This window comes from Zea mays, chromosome 5, assembly GCF_902167145.1.
Source record: "Zea mays cultivar B73 chromosome 5, Zm-B73-REFERENCE-NAM-5.0, whole genome shotgun sequence".
Lineage (NCBI taxonomy): Eukaryota > Viridiplantae > Streptophyta > Magnoliopsida > Poales > Poaceae > Zea > Zea mays.
In genome coordinates, this window is record NC_050100.1 from 16,828,032 (window position 1) to 16,849,636 (window position 21,605).

General features: G+C 39.7%; 2 protein-coding genes across 2 annotated transcripts; one reads left to right on the forward strand and one right to left on the reverse strand.

Moving 5' to 3' along the window:
- The first annotated feature begins 11,055 nt into the window (after positions 1 to 11,055).
- On the forward strand, positions 11,056 to 12,183 carry LOC103628041 (protein FAR-RED IMPAIRED RESPONSE 1-like). Its single transcript, XM_020537941.1, has 3 exons — positions 11,056 to 11,568; positions 11,660 to 11,984; positions 12,160 to 12,183. Exons 1-3 carry the CDS (start codon positions 11,096 to 11,098, stop codon positions 12,181 to 12,183), a joined length of 822 nt encoding a protein of 273 aa, XP_020393530.1. The 5' UTR covers positions 11,056 to 11,095.
- Positions 12,184 to 14,693: 2,510 nt separating this feature from the next.
- LOC118471992 (protein YABBY 2-like) lies at positions 14,694 to 21,046 on the reverse strand. Its single transcript, XM_035958960.1, has 5 exons — positions 20,578 to 21,046; positions 17,140 to 17,274; positions 16,194 to 16,314; positions 15,165 to 15,250; positions 14,694 to 15,068 (listed from the first exon to the last, which is right to left on the reverse strand). Exons 1-5 carry the CDS (start codon positions 20,659 to 20,661, stop codon positions 14,955 to 14,957), a joined length of 540 nt encoding a protein of 179 aa, XP_035814853.1. The 5' UTR covers positions 20,662 to 21,046; the 3' UTR covers positions 14,694 to 14,954.
- Positions 21,047 to 21,605: the final 559 nt, after the last annotated feature.

The following is a 21,605-nucleotide window of genomic DNA, read 5'->3' on the forward strand; positions in this document are numbered from 1 at the left end:
TTGTCTTGGAGAAATATTAGCCTGAGTTATATGTCTCATCATTTATTTTCCCCACTGGGATTTTTGAAATGATGACTATAGACATATTATTGTTCTTTGGGCTAGAAGTCCATGGGAGAACAATGGCATACCATGGTTCAAATAAACCATCGACAATTATCTATAAGGATAATTGAGCTTGTGTTGTTCAGATAGAAACAGACAAATGAAAATATAAACATCTTGCAAACAAAATCTTGTGATAATCTTACTGATTTATTCACAAAATCTCTACCATACTCCACGTTTGATAAATGTGTTCAGTAGATTGGTATGAGAAGACTTAAGTGCTTGCAAGATCAGGGGGAGTAATTCTCCGTGATATTTGATCTGTTTTGTCCATCATATTACACTCTTTTCTTTGTATGAGTTTTGCCTTATTAAGGTTTTCTCATCCAAAGTTTTTAACGAGGTAATATCAACTAAGATGTATGCTTCATCATTGATTTTTCCCCACGGGGTTTTTATGCATGATGATTACAAGCATATTTGCCTTTTGGAGTTCAAGTGAGATTCTCTCACGATCCAAAAAGCATTTTGTACTCCTTATTTTTCCCACAGGGTTTTTAAGGAGATAATATTTTGGAGGACAAATTGCAGATGATCAAATGGACTTGGATTGATCAAGGGGGAGTGTTACAAAACATTATGCACATGTGATCAAGCCCATCCATTAGCAGTTACTACCCAAGGGTCACACCCCTTGGGGAACCATGTATACACTTGTATATAAACTGCTCCTCTGCAATAAAGGAACAACAGTTCTGTCATTTGTCTCTCTCAATCTCATTACCACTGAGTATACTTCAACAGAACGGTCCTAGACGGGGGGTCTTGGTGGGCCTAGCTAGCTTAGGGTGTGTCATGGTTCACCTGAATCCCATGTGGGTCCATCCCTGCCTGTTTCCAAGATAAAATACAAACAAGTTTTTTTCATTAATTCCTATAAAATTCATTTCATCTTCTTCTTTTTTGTCTCTCTCTTTATTTATACTATGCGACATTAGCTTTTTTAATATATATATATATAACTTTCGATAAGATTGGGCTCTCGTAGTACAAACATTATTTTCATTTTTTATCTTTTTTTTTTAAATTCTGTGTGCTGAGTTCCACGGGAGTGCTCTACAGTGGGTCGGAGCAAATTCTGCTAACCTAGTCCTCAAGTAGGTCTCATCTTAATTAGCACACACACAAAGCCAAACGTTTGCAGCGTTAGTTTTTGGGTGTTGCCAAGAAGAGCGCGGAAACCAACAGACATATGCGGCACGCTGGAACAGTGTTTTATGGGTACAGACCTAGAACTAGCCTCAAGTTGAGCACACGGTGCATACAAATTTAAAAACATTTTCCCTTTTTTTATTTAGTGTGCTGAGTTCCACGTGAGTGCCCTACGGTGGAGCAAATTTTGCTAACCTACGTACTCCTCACGTGGGTCTCATCTATCTTAGCACAGCACAACAAAGCTAAACGTCGTGGTTGCTCTAAAAATGGCCATATATATATATATATATATATATATATATATATATATATATATATATATATATATATATATATATATATATATATATATATATAACTCATGGCTCCAAATAAAGTCCAAATGATGTATTGTTTGTCACATTGTTGGAAGCTAGACACAGGTATATATTTGCAATAATGATATAGTTGTATATGAATGTTAAAGCCACGCAATAATAATGTTCTTTCGGGTCTACTAGTAGCAATTAATATTTCTGCACACTTCTTGTGACTTTATCAGTGTCCATCACCGTACCGTACTTATTAACCGTAAATGTTAATAAAAAAGACTTGTATGACTGAAACTCTAAGCGTTGATTTGGTGACAAGGGGATCACGGGAGGATTGGAGTGGGTTGAGGGAGAAATAAACTAATTTCCTCGTCAATTCCCTTCAATCCTCCTGTGATCCCTGGTCACCAAATCAACCCTGAAAGGCGACGATTTCAGTGCCTCCGTTTTTATTTTATATGCGGTATATTAGGCTTATCCTATAAGCACAATAATTTTATATTTTTTACTATAAATTGTTTAAACATATACACATAGGTTTATATATGGTTTTACTGTAGAGATTTTTTTTTTTTTTTGAGGAATCGGTTCGCGGTGTTGGCCCTTTTCACCGCATGCATGTGCCAGCTACCCTACCGACAAAAGCCTAGAATGTAGTATAGATGTATCTACCAATAATTCGTTAGTGGTCCGTTAAGTTGTGCAGCTAGCTAGCTATCTATCGACGACTGTGGCTACCGGCTATCGGCCACGAGTGGACTGGACGCAGCTTCGCAATTATTCGGAGAGTACCGGCTGTCGCTGGAGGAAGCGGTGGCGACAATGACGAACCGACGAAGACTTTGACGCGACGGTGAAGAAGATGGAGACAGCAGCTAATATATTATTAGCCCAGCGATTCTTTCTTCTTTCGATATTATATTCTCCACAGCGGCTGGCCGGGCTAGCTATATACTAGTTGTAGCATAGCATAGTACGCGCTCGTCTTGTCAATTATTAGCCTTTCTCTCTTTATCATAAGCTCACTCCCTGCCTGACACGTGGCCAATCGTCAGTGGTCACCACTCGCCATTCCTCATTTCCTCTCTTAATTAGGGCACTTTTTAGGATTGAGCTAGCAAATTTTATTCAAAATACATTGCTACCTTAATTTTAAACTATTAGGTTTTTTGCATTTTGAGTGCGTAGCCTCTTTATTTCCTTCTATATATATAGAGAACGGTTTTTATTCAAATCACTCTCCAAATTAGAATTTAGAGGTCTATTTTATATATATATATAAAGTCTTAGACATGTTCTAACATACTTATGCATGTGTTGTCTCCGTCCACGCACGATGTTCACACTGCATACACATAAAAGACCAGTAAAAATTACTTATGCATATGTGTTGCTTTGAGAAGAAATCCCAACAGCTACACACGAATAAACCTAGGTAATGCATGCGCGCTCAGCTATCATCGTCAGGATTCTGTTTCGTTTATTCTCGTACTTATTATTTACACTTGTTAATTAGAGGTGATAGATGGTTGTTAATTCTTAATTGATGATCGATGAACGATTCTGTGGTTTTTAGAGGAGATGAAACTCTTCTGATCCCAAGATGCATGGCAAGGACGGCGGAGCGCGTCTCTACCTAGCTTGTGTCACGTCCGCCATGCAAGATGATGGATCATTGACAGGTGAGGGGGGCCTTTACAGATAGAGTCCTCAGCGTGCACAGGGTCATTACCTCTATCGCTTCGTTTGATTGAACAGTACTGTTTTCAATATTTTTCCTTTATTATTTCTATTATTAAGGGTGTATATAGGACCAGAATACTGAAGGTGGCTTTGAGTGACAGAAAGAAAGTATGGGAGGAAGAAAACCAATTCTCTCGAGATGTGGCGAGCGTGCACGCACGAGACTATATCCCGCCATTTCATGTTTGATTGAACGGCACCAACTGCACTGCCGCAATTTCTTACCTTCTGTTAATGTTGTATATATACGACTAAAACACTCCGATGAGTAGATTGATTGACCTCTAAATGGCACAAGAAAATCAATGAAGGGGGAAAACGTCGTCAATTGAGATGTGGTGATTGTGCACGAGGCAATCCTACCGTTCCTTTTGGTTGAATTGTATCGGTCAAAAGATTTTCTTGCCATTCCATTCAAAGCGTATACGACTAAAGCGCTCACATGATATACAGACTAACTATGATCCTCTAAATGGTAGTATAAAATCTGGGAGAAAGAAAATTCCTTATTTTGAGATGTGTAAGTTTGTACATGCATGGCTACTTGTCCTCGATTCGTTTGATCGGACTGTATTAGCTACAAGATTTTTCTTTCTTGTAATTGTAGTAAGGGTGTATATGACTAAGACACTAATATAGGTGTACGAAGGACTAGAATGGTCTTTGAGTGACATAAAGGAAGTATGGGATAAAGAAATCAATTCTCTCGAGATGTGGCAAGCGTGCACGAGACTATATCCCGTCATTTCATGTTTCATTGAACGGCACCAACCGCACTGCCACAATTTCTTGCCTTCTGTTAATGTCGTATATATACGACTAAAACACTCTGATGAGTAGATTGATTGACCTCTAAATGGCACAAGAAAATCAATGAAGGGGAAAATGCCGTCAATTGAGATGTGGTGATTGTGCACGAGGCAATCCTATTGTTCCTTTTGGTTGAATTGTATCGGTCAAAAGATTTTTTGCCATTCTATTCAGAGCGTATATGACTAAAGCGCTCACAAGATAGACAGACTAAATATGATCCTCTAAATGGTAGTATAAAATCTGGGAGAAAGAAAATTCCTTATTTTGAGATGTGTAAGTTTGTACATGCATGGCTACTTGTCCTCGATTGGTTCGATCAGACTGTATTAGCTACAAGATTTTTTTCTTGTAATTGTAGTAGGGTGTATATGACTAAGACACTAATATAGGTGTACGAAGGACTAGAATGGTCTTTGATTGACATAAAGGAAGTATGGGATAAAGAAATCAATTCTCTCGAGATGTGGCAAGCGTGCACGAGACTATATCCCGTCATTTCATGTTTGATTGAACGGCACCAACCGCACTGCCGCAATTTCTTACCTTCTGTTAATGTCGTATATATACGACTAAAACACTCCGATGAGTAGATTGATTGACCTCTAAATGGCACAAGAAAATCAATGAAGGGGAAATGTTGTCAATTGAGATGTGGTGATTGTGCACGAGGCAATCCTATCGTTCCTTTTGGTTGAATTATATCGGTCAAAAGATTTTTTTTGCCATTCTATTCAGAGCGTATATGACTAAAGCCCTCACATGGTAGACAGACTAAATATGATCCTCTAAATGGTAGTATAAAATCTGGGAGAAAAAAATCCTTATTTTGAGATGTGTAATTTTGTACATGCATGGCTACTTGTCCTCGATTGGTTTGATCGGACTGTATTAGCTACAAGATTTTTCTTTCTTGTAATTGTAGTAAGGGTATATATGACTAAGACACTAATATAGGTGTATGAAATACTAAATGGTCTTTGAGTGACATAAAGGAAGTATGGGATAAAGAAAATCAATTCTCTCGAGATGTGGCAAGCGTGCAAGAGACTATATCCCATCATTTCATGTTTGATTGAACGGCACCGACCGCACTGCCGCAATTTCTTACCTTCAGTTAATGTCGTATACAACTAAAACACTTCGATGAGTCGATTGATTGACCTCTAAATGGCATAAGAAAATCAATGAAGGGGGAAAATGCCGTCAATTGACATGTGGTGATTGTGCACGAGGCAATCCTATCATTCCTTTTGGTTGAATTGTATCGGTCACAAGATTTACTTGCCATTCTGTTAAGAGCGTATACGACCAAAGCGCTAATATGATATACGAACTAAGTAAGATCCTCTGAATGGTAAAAGAAAACATGTAGGAAGAAAATTCCTTATTTTGAGATGTGTAGGTTTGTACATACATTGCTACTTGTCCTCGTTTCGTTTGATCGAACTGTATTAGCTACAAGATTTTCTTTCTCATAATTTTAGTAAGGGTGTATATGACTAAGACACTAATATAGGTGGACGAAGGACTAAATGGTCTTTGAGTGACATAAAGGAAGTATGGAATGAAGAAAATCAATTCTCTCGAGATGTGGTAAGCGTGCACGAGACTATATCCCATCATTTCATGTTTGATTGAACGACACCGGCCGCAATGCCATAATTTCTTACCTTCTGTTAATGTCGTATACAACTAAAACACACAGATGAGTAGATTTATTGACCTCTAAATGGCACAAGAAAATCCAGGAGGGAGAAAATGTCGTCAATTGAGATGTGGCAATTGTGCACGAGGCAAACCTATCGTTCTTTTTGGTTGAATTGTATCGGTCACAAGATTTACTTTCCATTCTGTTAATAGCGTATACGACCAAACCACTAATATGATACGGAATGACTAAGATCCTCTGAATGGTAGAAGAAAATATGTAGGAAGAAAATTCCTTATTTCGAGATGTGTAGGTTAGTACATACATGGCTACTTGTCCTCGTTTCGTTTGATCGACTGTATTAGCTACAAGATTTTTCTTTCTCGTAATTATAGTAAGGGTGTATATGACTAAGACATTAATATAGGTGGACGAAGGACTAAATGGCCTTTGAGTGACATAAAGGAAGTATGGGATGAAGAAAATCAATTCTCTTGAGATGTGGCAAGCGTGCACGAGGCTATATCCCATCATTTCATGTTTGATTGAACGGCACTGACCGCAATGCCGCAATTTTTTACCTTCTGTTAATGTCGTATACGATTAAAACACACAGATGAGTAGATTGATTGACCTCTAAATTGGCACAAGAAAATCCAGGAGGGAGAAAATGCCATCAATTGAGACGTGGCAATTGTGCGCGAGGCAATCCTATCGTTCCTTTTGGTTGAATTGTATCGATCACAAGATTTACTTGCTATTTTGTTAAGAGCGGCTGACTAAGATCCTATGAATGGTAGAAGAAAATTTGTAGGAAGAAAATTCCTTATTTCGAGATGTGTAAGTTTGTACATACATGGCTACTTGTCCTCGTTTCGTTTGATCGAACTGTATTAGCTACAAGATTTTTCTTTCTCGTAATTAATTGTAGTAAGGGTGTATATGACTAAGACACTAATATAGGTGGACGAAGGACTAAATGGTCTTTGAGTGACATAAAGGAAATATGGGATGAAGAAAATCAATTCTCTCGAGATGTGGCAAGCGTATACGAGACTATATCTCATCATTTCACGTTTGATTGAACGGCACCGACCACAATGCTGCAATTTATTACCTTCTGCTAATGTGGTATACGACTAAAACACTCCGATGAGTAGATTGATTGACCTCTCTAAATGGCACAAAAAATCCAGGATGGGAGAAACCTCATTGTCACTCCCTGTTCATGGGATAGAGAGAGGAGGACAAACCTCATTGTCAACCATAAGAACATAGCCCCAACATCATTGAGCTATTCCACATAGCTCATTTTCTAATCAATCTTATGTCAACCCAAATTATAACCCTATAGGAGTGGTTTTGACTTCTTCATAAAGAAGAGGGATCCATGGCAAAATTATGACATGTAAGGAGGAAAAATGGTGTGTGCAATGATGCTTTCTCTGTGTGGGAATGGTGGAAGAAGCAACCTACAATGTTATGGATACGACAATGTGATTGATGATTGGTGAGGTAATCTTGTCACTTGAACTGTGCCTCCATGCATGATCCATATGATTGATCGTCTGCAAAAGCAGTGTGTGTTGTTAGGCAATTGATCAGCATATGGCTCAAAGATTTGATGATTGGTCGGCTACTACTTCATGTATCCTCTCCAAAATTTGGTGTTCTACAAGATGCTACACGCATGCATGCTTTGCCTAGACACTTAATGCCTACCTATAGCTTGATCTGAATTGAATGTCCCTCATACTTGTGGATATAACGAGTGTGTGCTTTGATGTATATATATATATATATATATATCGAGTTCTGACTCGAACAGATTTTAGCGTAAAACGTAAACAAAAACAGCGTAAATGATTACGAATTTTAGCGTAAATCATAGATCTGTTTTGAAACTGCGAATGCGGCCCGAAAATTACGGCGTAAAAATCTCGCGCGTCCCATCGTGATCGGGTTCTGACTCAGAAAGATTTTAGTGTAAAACATGAACCAAAACAGCGTAAACGAGTACGAAATTTAGCGTAAATCATATATCTGATTCGAAACCATAAATGGGTCCCGAAAATTACGGCGTAATAATCGCGTGCGTCCGATCGTGCGTGGGTTTTGGCTCAAATAGATTTTAGCGTAAAACGTGAGCTAAAACAGTGTAAATGAGTACACAATTTAGCGTAAATCGTATACATGTTTCGTAACAGCAAATGAGGCCTGAATTACGGCGTGAAAATCGCGTGCGGCCGATTGAGCGCGGGTTCTGGCTCCAATGGATTTCAGCGTAAAACGTGAACCAAAACATTGTAAATTAGCACAAATTTTACCATAAATCGTATATCTGTTTCGAAATGGCGAATGGAGCCCAAATTTACGGCTCCAAAATCGTGCGCCACCGGTCGTGTGCGGGTTCTGGCTCGGACGGATTTAAGCGTAAATCGTGAACCAAAACAACGTAAATGAGTATGAATTTTAGCGTAAATCGTCCATCTGTTTCATAATAACGAATGTAGATCGAATGTATCTCTCAGCGCATGAGATTGTCATAAAATGCATCAAGAAATTTCGTAAATTGGTGTAAGATACAACAAGAAGTGATCTGAGGTAATTGTAGCGTAAAATGCAAGCTAACCATCTACAGGAGAACTGTTTCAGATTTTACAATAAGATATAAAAGATAATTATTCCTGTACTCAGCTATGATAATGTCGTGTTTACATTTTAGCTGTTGGTATATACACACAAAACTCGGTTTCACCATAACACCACTGTTAGCAAAAAACTGAGTTCAAAAGGCTCTTCCAGCTTTCCTAATGTGGAGAAAACCACTGAGGTCCATATCTGCAAACGTAACATGAACTGTTAATATGATCTTTCCTTGTTAATATGTCTTTTCAAGCTTGTTATGACTAACATAACCTAAAGTCTAAACTGAATGCAAACTTGAGTTAGAAGATCATATTACCTATAGCACAAATGTCATGTTATTCTGACTATTTTAGGACCAACAAACCATTTGGAAGCCAAAACAAATCCCTGTTCAATTTGCCTCAAAGCAACATATAAGAAATTACATAGTCAGCTTCTGAATACGTGCACTGCTCTTAAATGAAGAAAACTGGAGCCAGACAAAAAAATAAGTGAAACTATACCCACAAATAACCCAGTGAAATCATAAAGCTAAGGGTGCACATGGATCGGACACAATCGTATATCACTAATATTACATTTGTTTCCAGATTTCTATTCGGATTTGAATATGGATAATATCAACTAGCTATGTCGGATAGGATACAAATGGATATCGACATCATAAACAGATTTATTTGTTCTGATATGGATGCGGTATCGGATGTTAAACATCCAGACTCAAATACGAATGGATCTGAACTCCTCTAAACAAATTCTATGGTTAGAAAATATATTCCAGCAGAAACCCACAACCTCGGAACCCCAAACAGCCCTTGCGGATGGAAATCCACAAACCAGATCCGAAGCTCCCGAACCCCGCCAGCTGCCTTAAGCGCAGAAAACCCCCAAATCGTAACCCCATCAATCGTAGATTCCACAAAATCCACACCCGTCACTAGAGAGACAAGAAAGAGGAATCACAGAGAATTGCTAATGGACCTCGGTGCAGGCGGCGGTCGGCATCTGGCCAATGGAGCTCGGTGCAGGCGGTGACGCAGAGATGCCCGGAGCTGGATTCTTGGTCGGTGATGGCGCGGGAGCAGGAGAGGGTGTCGGAGATGGCATCGTGGAGGAGATATTGGGGCTGGCGCTGGGGTCGGACGAGGAGGCAGAGTAACCGGGGGGCACTGCCGCGTCGAGCCAACGCCGGAGAGCCCCTGTGGTGGCGAGCAGCAGAGCAGGAGATCCGGACGCCGGTGGCCGGTGCCTAGGCAGCTGGCCGAGTCTGCGAATCACCGAGTCTGGAAAGGGCGAGGGGCGAACAGATCTGAGCTAGGAGGCACCTCTGGAACGATGACAGGGAGGCGATCGCCATGGATCTCGTCTATGGGATGCTTGTCCGCCGTGCTCGCTCGTGTCGCACAACAGCCGCCACTGAAACCCTAGTCTCAGCCATCGCGCGGAAGGCCAGGTAGAGCGGTTGGTTTTATACAATGGTACATGAGCGTAAACTTGTGTATAACTAAGCGTAAACATTATAGTGGGTGGACCGGATGGTCGCCTGGTCAACCGAGCGGGTGGTTGGGGCTTCCTGTAGTTAAAAAGAGCCCAGGGCTCTAAATACTATATATATATATAGGGCGATGGTAATGGAAGCCCTGGGCTTCATATAGGTGTGCGGAGCCCCAGCCAGACGAGCCGAACGTGGTCGAACCGAATGGATCGATCCAGGCGGCCCGTTTTAATGCACTACAGTTATGCAAGTATAATAGCTTGTACAAATATGCGTAAACCAACGTGGGCCACGTGTTCGTACGTGGATCGGTGACGTGTAACCCGTAAAAGGGGGAAGCGCATTTAAACAGACAGTTACGACACCGTAAATGTATGTATAAAATTGCATAGATGACTGTTACTCCCCCGATCAGAGCGCCCACGATCAGCGCGGCCACGATCCTAAAATTCAGCGGGTAATGGATATGCGCCGTGAAATATGCATCCACGATATTGGATATACGCTTGGTACAGGGAAAAAAATCATAATCTTCCAGAAAAGTGGAGAGTACGCATCATTTGATAGTCCGCTGCTGGGTGAAGGGCGTATTTGCTCTGGAAGATGGCGGCGCCATGGGGAAACAAGACCATAAGTGAGTATGCGACGCCGACGTCTGTTCATCGACAAAATCAATGCTTGGATATCGTAACAATGGTGCAGGAAGAAGAACAAGGAGGGTACCAGTTAGCGTCAGATGGAATTACGCATACAGAATCAGCTACTGCTGTAGACGCAATTACTCCACCAGCAGCTTTGAGGGCCCCAGGGGTTGATGAACAGACCATATTTGAGGCATCAAGGATGACAGTAAATCAAGGAGGACAGCACCTTAATACTATACGTACTATTGGTGATCATGAACAGGACACACCAGTGATTCTGCAGAGACATGTAAGTAATATTGAACTGATTTGAATTTTCAGTATTGTACGTTGAATTGTATACAATATAAGGCAGCTAGAGATGGTGTGACATTCAGTATTTATATTGTGCATACACTGTGAAACTTTTGCCTGAAAATTGTTATGATCTACATACAACATAAAAATATGTAGGGTACCATAGATGATACAATTTATATTTTTTGCACAGGAAGTTACAATTGATCCGAGATTAGTACCTAAAGTTGGTATGACATTCAGTGGGGTGGATGAAGCATATAAATTTTATAGTAGGTATGCATATGAAGTTGGATTTCCATTGAAAAAGTATAGGGAACGGAAAAATTGTAAGTGGTTGAATTGCTCGATGGAAGGCAAAAGATCAGTAAGGGGAATATCAAACCCAAAGGTACGTAGTACCAGTTCGAAACGGACACAATGCAAGGCCGGTATGAAACTTAAAAAAATTTATGATGATGCAAAAGAGACAGTTATATCAGTGCGTATTGATCTGTTGCACTTGGATCATAATCATGAATTTTTTAAAAAGGATACCGAAAAGAATCAATTACAATGCAACAAGACGCATGATCCTGAATACATGGAGTTCATAAGTTCAATGCAAGAGAGTCGAATCCCGCAACATTGTATTATGGATTATGTATCAGAAATGCACGGTGGTCCTGAGAGTGTGCCTGTAACAGCACAGGACATGTATAACCTGTAAGTTTATGATATGTTCCGATTGATATACATAATTGATATTTGCTGATTGTTGTTTCCGCCTAATGCTAAATTTTCACAATAATTTCAGGAAAAAGGCAAAGCAACGAGAAAGAAATGCAAATGATGTGGCAAAGCTACTATCCTTTTTTGCATCCTGCAAAAAGGATAATCCACAATTTTTCTCTGACTTCCAATTGGATAAAGAAGGCAAGATTTTAAGCATATTTTGGTCACATGCAAGCCAGCAAGGGGATTACATTGATTTTGGTGATGCGGTTACATTTGACACAACACATAAGACTAATCTGTATGAAAAACCACTAGGTATGTTTGTTGGTTCAAATCACCACCTACATTGCACTATATTTGCTTTCGCATTGTTGGGGGATGAAACTGTTGATACATTTGAATGTGTATTCAACGCCTTCAAAACATGCATGGGAACCGAAGGGCCACGAGTGATGCTGACAGGTACGACTGATAATAATGAATTAAATGTATATACATCAAATATGGCTTAAATTAGATATTATTTTCTTTATATAACATGGAATAAGATTCGTACAATTTTGTCATATATGTTTGCAGATCAAGATCCTGCAATGCCAGTAGCCCTCGAGAGGGTTTTCCCACACACAATACATCGTTTATGTCTATGGCATGTGCAAAATAGGTATATGCCTTTTCTAAACGAGTTGTATGCAAGATTTGAGGAAATGGACTTTAAGACACGGTTTCAATCTATAATACATCATCCTTTGACTGAGTTGGAGTTTGAGACTGCATGGTCAATGCTACTTGAAGATTTTGATCTGCACGATAACAGTACTCTGGATAAGCTGTATGGAATACGTAAGGATTGGGTGCCTGCTTTTTTTAAAAATCATTATTGTGGTCGAATGTTGTCTACACAGCGTAGCGAAAGCATGAACAGGCTTGTCAAAAGCGCACATGTCGATGCAAATACTGCGCTTCATCAATTCGCCAAGCAAATGATGAAACTTCTACACAGTAGAAAGATGAAAGAGTCAAAAGAAGCAGTGGGAAGCATGGTGAGGATAAAATTGTTATGTCGTATATTGATACTTTAATATAAGTGTAAACTAATTTGCATTATATATGCCACAGGGTCAAAAGGAAACGAACACGCTATACATGTTTGAGATAAGGGTTGCAAGAGCATACACAAGGGCTGTGATGTGTAGATTCCAGGAATCTTTGAAATATGCAACCGCATTCAAGATAATGCACGACGAAGGAGGGGGTGCAAATGATTGGGTAGTGCAACATACAACTAGATCGAATAAAATTGTTTGGGGACAGCACCAATTCAAAGTCACAGCTGATGAAGATGCAGGAAAGTATACTTGTGAATGCAAACATTGGGAACATACAGGTATGGAGTACTAAATAGTAAATATATACATTGAAAACATATAAACAAAATCTTAAGATCGTTATTGTTTTATAGGGCTATTCTGTGTACATGTACTACGCGCGTTTATGCATCTTCAGATTGACCGGATACCGAAAGAATATATTTTACAAAGATACACCACCTCTGCAAGGCAAGATGTTCCGTTTTCAAGAGATGATAGGAATTTGAAGGGGAAGGATGGAGAAACTAAGTCATATAGACAGAAGATGTTGCTTAAAAAGGCAATGAAAGTAGTGCATCATGCTAGTTTATCCAAAGCAGGAAATGATAGAGCCCTAACAGTAATGGATGAGCTTCTCGAAGTACTTTCGCGTTTGGAAACAGATATAGACATTGAGGAAACTTGTGGAACTAGTGGAGGAGATGGTATACAGGTATGTATTGTTTTAATATGTATGTTGTAACATATTATTAATCATATTATATTGATGAGGTGTGAAACAATAAAATCTCAGGACGATGATGAAGCCAATAGAGACAACGAAAAAGATGATGAATTTGACGAAAGAAATAACAAGGTTTGGATCGTACTGTTGTGAATGTTTATTTGTAAATGATGTATAATGATCTTTCATCCAAATTTTCAGGAAATTCAAGACGTATCTAATATACTTGAACAAGGTGTGGCCAATGATCAAATACATATACCAATACGTCCATTAGAAGAGGTAATATCTTTAACAACTTTACTGATTTGCAGTTATACATATACATGATTTATACGTTTGAGTTATTGGGTTATGATTGAGCTTAACAAAATGTGTTGTCAATTACAGGTTAATTTGCATGATCACGCAATAATGAATGTTAGTGGTGTCAGTGAACAAAATGATAATGCCAGAAAGGTAATAATGGTATAAATACTGTATGTTGGACTACATAATATTATATGCTGAGAAGTATTTACTTTTGAATTGCAGAAACTGGAATTTGCAGTCGATGGGATAAGCTTGGCAAGACCAAGTAACTCAAAACCCAAAGGAAGAACAATAAAGGGGAGTGAAGAAAGGGTTATTAAATTGGGAGCAAAAGGTACAAAGAAAATGACCAGGAAATGTCAGAAGTGTGGAATTGCTGATGGTCACAACAGTAGGACATGTTTGTCAATGGAGGAAAATAGACAAAGGTTGGCAAGCCTTGCTGGACGTAAGAGAGGACGACCTCCAGGATCTAGGAACAAGGGTGGCAGTAAAGCTCCTGATTGGAATGAGACAACAACATCAAAAAAACACGCAAATGATTTCGATAGTAGTGAGTCAGACAGTGATTAGACTGTTGTATGAGATACGATTAATTTGTTTTTTACAATAAACCTTGCTTGTTTGGCAACTGATTTATATAGAGGTGGATATTGAAATCTAATAAATGGTGCATATATTGCTTAATAATGTTGCGTAACTGGAACTACAAAACATCGTAGATAACTTGTGGGATGATCGTATAATTTGTAAACTATATACCAGTACTGTTGATAACGACAGCAGTGAGTCAGGCGCGCGAGTAGTCTATTGTATCTGATACGAATAATCTAAGATATAAAGTTGTTGAAATCTGATAAATAGAGCGTATATTGCTTACTAATGTTGCATAATTTGAAGTAGGAAACATCGTATATAGCCTGGATGATACTCGCATATAAACAGATGGTAATATTAAGGAATGAGGTATACATATAACATCTTCAGAACATAAAAACAGATCATATTTAAAGCACACAGAAGTGAAAACATATGATGTTCACATATTCGCAACATAACCATAAGTATCCAGCCAACTAAAGTTCACAGAAAGAACCTGGGTAACACCCCTAAGACAAAGTAGCATGACAATTGTTCTGAAACAGCACATATAAGGAAGCTTCCTACAATTGTTAACTGACAATAATGGCCAAAATACCACAGTACGGTACATTGCCCACACCATTGCTTAGTTCTGACATATTTCACTAATTGCGCGCAAACATAAATCTCTGGATATCTAATGGAAGTGGCAACACCTTGTTGATGCGATTGAATGTGAGTTGATGAAGGGCATGAGCACGTAGGTCTCGGGAATTGTCCTGCAATAAAAGCATAGCGTGCATTAGACACGTCTATAGCTAACATGTACAACTGATGGCAACCGGATTATAGAAACAGTTAGCACAGTCACTTACTAGTTGATTGAAAGAAGATATGACACCTGCATTGTGATCATAAGACTTCATGTAACTCATCACAAAAAATCCACAGTCATTTGACCCTGTCCTCATTGTTGGGCAGTTAGATGGCATATCCAATGGAAAATTACCAAGCATAATGGAAAGGAATAGATCTCATTGATAGTAGATGGTTTTCAAAGTGAAGAGAAAGGTTGATGGTTTAATTTAGTGCATAGACTTAAAGCTAGACTTGTCACAAAGCAAAAGTATGCTATTGATTATCTTGATACATTTTGTCCAGTTATCAAACCAACAACAATCAGAGTCATCCTATCACTTGTAATCTCTCAAATATGGAGCATGAAACAAATAGGCATTCAGAATGCATTCTTTGCATTGGGTGCTTGAAGAAGAGGTGTATATGAGACAACCTCCTAGTCGCAATGATCCAACAAGACCTTTGAAATATATTTGTAGGCTCGAGAAGTCACTCTATGGGCTAAAACAAGCACCAAGGGACTAGCACTCAAGAATGATAAGAAAACTACATGAACTTGGCTTCAATCTTTTAGTTGCAGATGCCTCACTATTTGGTTCAAACAAGCTGGGATATTAGTCTGCATGCTAATTTATGTAGATGAAATAATTATTGTTAGCTCATCTACTAACTCAACCACAAACAAACTGAGCAAGGAGTCAAAGTATAATTTTACAGCAAAAGACTTGGGTCCTCTGACCTACTTTCTTGTAAAATAGGTAAAAAGTGAAAAGGCGTCTTACTGTCTCAAAAGGTGATATGCTCTTGATCTACTAAAAAGGCTAAGGTGAACTACTGTAAACCCATTGCAACACTAATATGACATCAACCGGGAAATTGTTAAGGAATCAAGGAAACACATTATTGAATAAGGAAGGGCAGCACTTCAGATATCAAATAATAGGTCAGATCACCTTTATCTGTAGTGAATACAACCGGCCGGTTCTAACATAGAAGAATATATAGAGCAGTAGCATACACATGCATGTATGAATCAATAAGCTTACCGCGCACGTGCAGCATATGATCCAGATCACCTTTCGCTGACAGCGTCGTTGGCATGCGGTACGAAGGTGCGTACTCAGGGTAATTTTCAGTAAAACCCATATTTTGGACGGTGAAATTCTCCTGCCGCCAATCGAAACAATTAATGATCATGTTATCAATGTGAAGCTCCTTTTTTCAAGCGAATAATTGAGACTGTGCATATATATAGTGTTTTTCCAGCATGTAGTATGTATCATCAGAAAGGTTTAAAGTTAGGCCCTGTTCCAATCTCTCGAGATAAACTTTAGCAGCTTTTTTTAGCTACTTTTAGCCATTTGTAATCTAAACAGGAAAGCTAATGGTGGTAATTGAAACTAAACTTTAGCACTTCAATTCATATAACTAAAGTTTAGCAGGAAGCTAAAGTTTATCCCGTGAGATTGAAACAGGGCCTTAGATACAGTCGGACAGAGAGTGTGCTACAGATAACCGTCCCTGCAGCTAGGTTCATGTCATGCATGGCGAGGGCTGATGATATATGCATCTGGTTCAGAAGCATGTGCAAGCTCTAAATTAAAGCTCTTTCATGTGAGAAAGCAGCAGTGCTGGTCAGATCCTTTGGTTTGTCTCTACTGTAGAAAGGCATTGGATGAACGTGACATGACCCATGCATGCATGCACATTGACATATAGTGTGGCTTTTATCTGCTATATACTACCAGCTAGCTATACGTTTCTCTGAACTTTGCAGACATGAATTATTGTTACAATTAATTTTGAAGCAAATCAACGGCAATTAAAAGGGTTTGTATGTATTAGCTCTTCTAGCTTAGAAGGAGTTTAGAACTAGCAGGACTGTGTCTCTTCATATATTTCATGCACACACAGATCATGCATTGCACGGACGACGACTACTAATTAGTATATATAGTGTGTTTCTATATATTATTTCACACTAATTCCAACCTGCTGCTGGGAGTAGTGGTGGTTCTGGACAGGAAGTGATTGGATGAGTCCTCTCAAGTTCACCGACAGCAGGCTAGTGCAGTGCCCACAACGGACTGTGACGATGTTCAGCATGCTGTGACTCGGGACACTGACCTGCAGATTTGACGAAGGAGAATGAAGCATGCTTTCGAAGAACAAACACACATGTACAAAACTAAACTAAAAAGAATGCCCCACACACACACACACACACACACACACACACACACACACATATATATATATATATATATATATATATATATATATATATATATATATATATATATATACTTTCTGAACAAGGATCGAGCGTCGATCGACTTCTGCAGATGCATGCATGAATATACAAATATAATAACGCACCAAACAAAGCTATATGTAACTGTGGCTTTTCCTTTTTGCACAGCACAAAGCATGGTGGAGAACCGCCTTCTCTCTCTTTCCCTTTTCCTGTTACCCATGGCTGCCTGCGAAACTGTTGCTCCATGACTTTTATCAGCGCTCTGCTGCTGCTGAGCCTGAGCAGAGACCACTACTACAAGTGGGCCACTCTTTTAATTTTATTTATTTTCCCAGTAGTAAACAAACACGTACTGGTTCATTCCCTTTCTCTTTCCATCTATTAACAGTATTTTCATTTGCACCAAAACTGTTGGTGCAGTGCACATCAGTACTCTGTGCCAGCCATACTTTGTTTGATTCGTCCTCACTCACGCGCGCTGGCCTTTTTTTTTTTTTTTGTGCGCACAAACTCCGTCGTCCCATGAGACGATCTTAAGCTAGGATTGAACAAGTGCCCTACTACAAATGATTGTGCGTACGTGCTCCATGCATGAGCGGACGAGGTGAAATCTGTCACATGATGGGAGCTGTTGTGACGCCTAGCTGCTCTAGCTAGCTATACAATGCGTGCATGTGATGCGATGTGTGATCTGATTTTATAGAGAACGTACGTACTCATAATAATCCATGCATATATGCATTTGCTCATATCGACCGCCGTCTCTGACACATGCTGTGCACACAAAAACGGCACCGAAAGAATATATTTGGGCAGAGTTTAGAGGGATCAGAAAGACGCAGGAGACAGTGACAATTCATGCAGGAGCCACTTTGGCACACGGGCATGTGCAATATGTTTTGCATATATTAGTGGGGTCATGCAGGGGATTCAACAAAGATCGATCGACTTCCTTTTTATCTTTGCATTGGCTAAGGGGAGAGAGAGAGAGAGAGATGGCATTGGAGTTGCAAAAAAAGTACTGCCACTTCTTCATACTTCAGCCAAGGCAAGATCTCTTGCGAAAGATATGATCTTGCTCTTAGCTACTATAGTGTCTCACTGCACTGGTTGCATGTATTAATTTAGCAGGCATGTATCTAAACTTGTGCATTGCATACATGCAACAAAATGTAAACAGCCAAACAAAGTGTCACTAAAAGCGGCTTATTGCCTATGCAGAAATTAAGAAAACTGATATCAGGGACATTGCATACGTTACAGTACTAGCTTGGCCGGGTTATGCTGCATCAACACTCTAATGTAGCTAGGCTGAGGCTAATGCAAGACCCATAGTATATATGACACACACTATTAGCATTACACATTTGTGTTTGATTGAGTATTCAGTGTAGGATCCCTACCATTACTAAAAGACATTGGGTATTACGTTCAAGCGTAGAGAGAACGGAACATAACGTGTGAATGATAGAATAGGCCATTTCATGCAAGAGCTCAGCATGCATGCCGAATTAGATCCTGTACTTGACTATATGCTGTACAATACAAGAAGAAATCTGTACTCGTCGATGTATGGATAAATTCTAAGCATAAATTCTATACAATGCAATTTGATGCATGTATCGTACTTGGTGTTTAAATAAATGCTTCCTTTATCGGAAAAAATAGGGAATTATTTGAATTTTGTATCGGGATGAAGTCACCCTGCAGGCCTGCAGTACACTATATACGGGTGTGTTTGGTTTGTGGAGTCACTCTATGCTTCATGAGATGATGCATCATAAGTTTATTCCATCAATTTTGGTGGAATCAACTCACTCCTCATGTATATACTAATTATTAGCTTATAAGGAATGAGGTGGTGATGGATCAACCCATTCTATTCCACAAACCAAATAAAAAAGTGAGGAGTGAGAAGAAGATAGATTACTTTATTCCTTAAACCAAACACATTATACATGTATACTGCTTCAGTACATTGTTACGTTCTTCCTCTATTATTCCAGTAAATGGTTTTGATCTTAATTTAGAGCACTCCTTAAACTTCTCCATAATGGATTTTTTTTTTGTTCCATGAATAAAAAGTAGCAACGTTTTACAGCAGATATAATTGGCCCATATATATTACTAGTATATCACGGCTTAGCTTTATGTGAGGAGGACGAGGAGGGTAATAACACATGGTTTATTAATTATTATAGAACATAAAAATTACATATCCACGTAATAACAGGTTACACATACTAAATTTTTTATCGACTTAACAGTTATTATTGCATGCGCCCTTTGTTGCAGTTCAGGTAGGAAATTAATGCGTAGATCTAACGCCCGATATATTGTGTTTTAAGTAGTACCTGAAACTAAAGCACGGGACTGGTTATGCACGAAGCTATACATCATGCATGATGCATACACACCAGGCAAACGAATAATCTAAATTTGCTATACTTGAGATCTAATAGACCACCTCTCACTCTCAACAATGATGATAATTTCCTACAGAAGGCGAGAATGCTTGAAAATTTTGCGAGTATATATGGAATTATCAAAAAACCATATTCAAAAGGAAGTATGCGCATGTGTGCATGTATATGTAGTGGAGTAAGCACCTGCGCCTGTTGCTCACTAGCTAGTAGTTTCCTCTAAGCTAGACAGCTATTAATCACGTTGTTCCCAAGATTTGATCAGAGGAAAAGGCGCGAGAAGCACCCCAAATTTCAATATGTCTGCTGACCTTTACCACTTCTCCTCCCATGCATATCCATGGTGAAAGAGTATAGCAGTCAAATTGGAAAGGTACAAGAGAAGAGATCGAGCTTCAGATCAAGTTGAAAAGAAAAGTAAGAATTCAATAACGCACTCCGGCCGGCCGAAAATAACGATTATTGAAGCTAGGACGACAAGGGACGGGAGTGATTCAGAAATTTCATTCAACCTTTACAAAACAATTTAGAGCAAAAAAAGTAAAGAAGAAGAAGATGAAATCCAGCAAGAGGGACAGCCAAATCCTACAAAATAAACTGTATGATGCATGCGCGCGCGCAGCCAATCATTTCATGTGCATCTCCCTTTTGTAGATCTGCACTTCAGAGGCATGCATGCCGATCGAGAACTGGGAATTCAAAGGAGGGAGGGGAACAAACAGAGAGATGAGATCAGATGGGGTTGTTTACCGCGAGAATTGTGTTGCAGAAGTTGCAGTGCACGTAGCACACATGCTCCGGCACCGGCGCGATCTGCAGGGGCGCCGACGACATTGCTTCGGCTCGCCGTGGGCTATGCAAACAACCGATCGACGACGAGAGCGAGCACTAGAGGAAGCTAGCTCAAGCGGCCGGGGCGACGATATACACAGGCACCAAGCAAAAAGGACGAGTAATCAAGGACCAGATGTCGAGAGGTCAGATAGGATTGGACGATATATAGGATCGAGTAGCAAACCAGCAGGTGCGTACAGCCTACATCAACAACCTAATTTGTAAATACGGAGATATGTGTAAAGGTGAGAGGAGAAATCGAACTACTGATTTCTTTTTATTTGTGTCTGTGTGTGTGTGTGAGAGAGAGAGAGAGAAAGCAGTAGTGGCTTTTCTGATCTGGTTCGTGTGAAGGGGTTGATGTGGGCTGCGAAATGCCACAATGAATTGCTGGGGCACCGGCACGTCGCTGTGTCTAGAAGGATTCTCTATGTCCGACTACTCAGCAGCCAGCAGCAGATTCATTCAAAACGAATTGTCTTCCTCGGCGCTGGTCCAAATAATTTCTGTATTATTTTGTCCTACTAGTCCATTATATTAAACAGCACTCTTCCGCATACACGAGTGTTTTTAAGTAAAACAGACAAGTGTTAGAACGAAATCCATGGATAAAATAACATTCCGGCCCCGGCCCATCGCTCGCCAAATTTTATGGATGCATGCCGGGGGCCCGGCCCCGGCCCATCGCTCGATCGGTAGTGACCACTGACCACGAGAAGGCGCGCCCCATGTGCTGTGTCATCGCGTCCACCCTATGCGGCTTATATGCGCGCGGTCCAGTTTCCAGATGCATGGATGCACAGAGCCACAGGGCTAGCTACTACGTACGGGGTACGCCTTGCATGCATCGTATTCATTCCAATTTGTGATTCATCTCCTGATTGGTTCCTATATATATTTTTGTTTAGCTAGAGGATTCGAATTCTGGTCTCGTCACTTAGTAT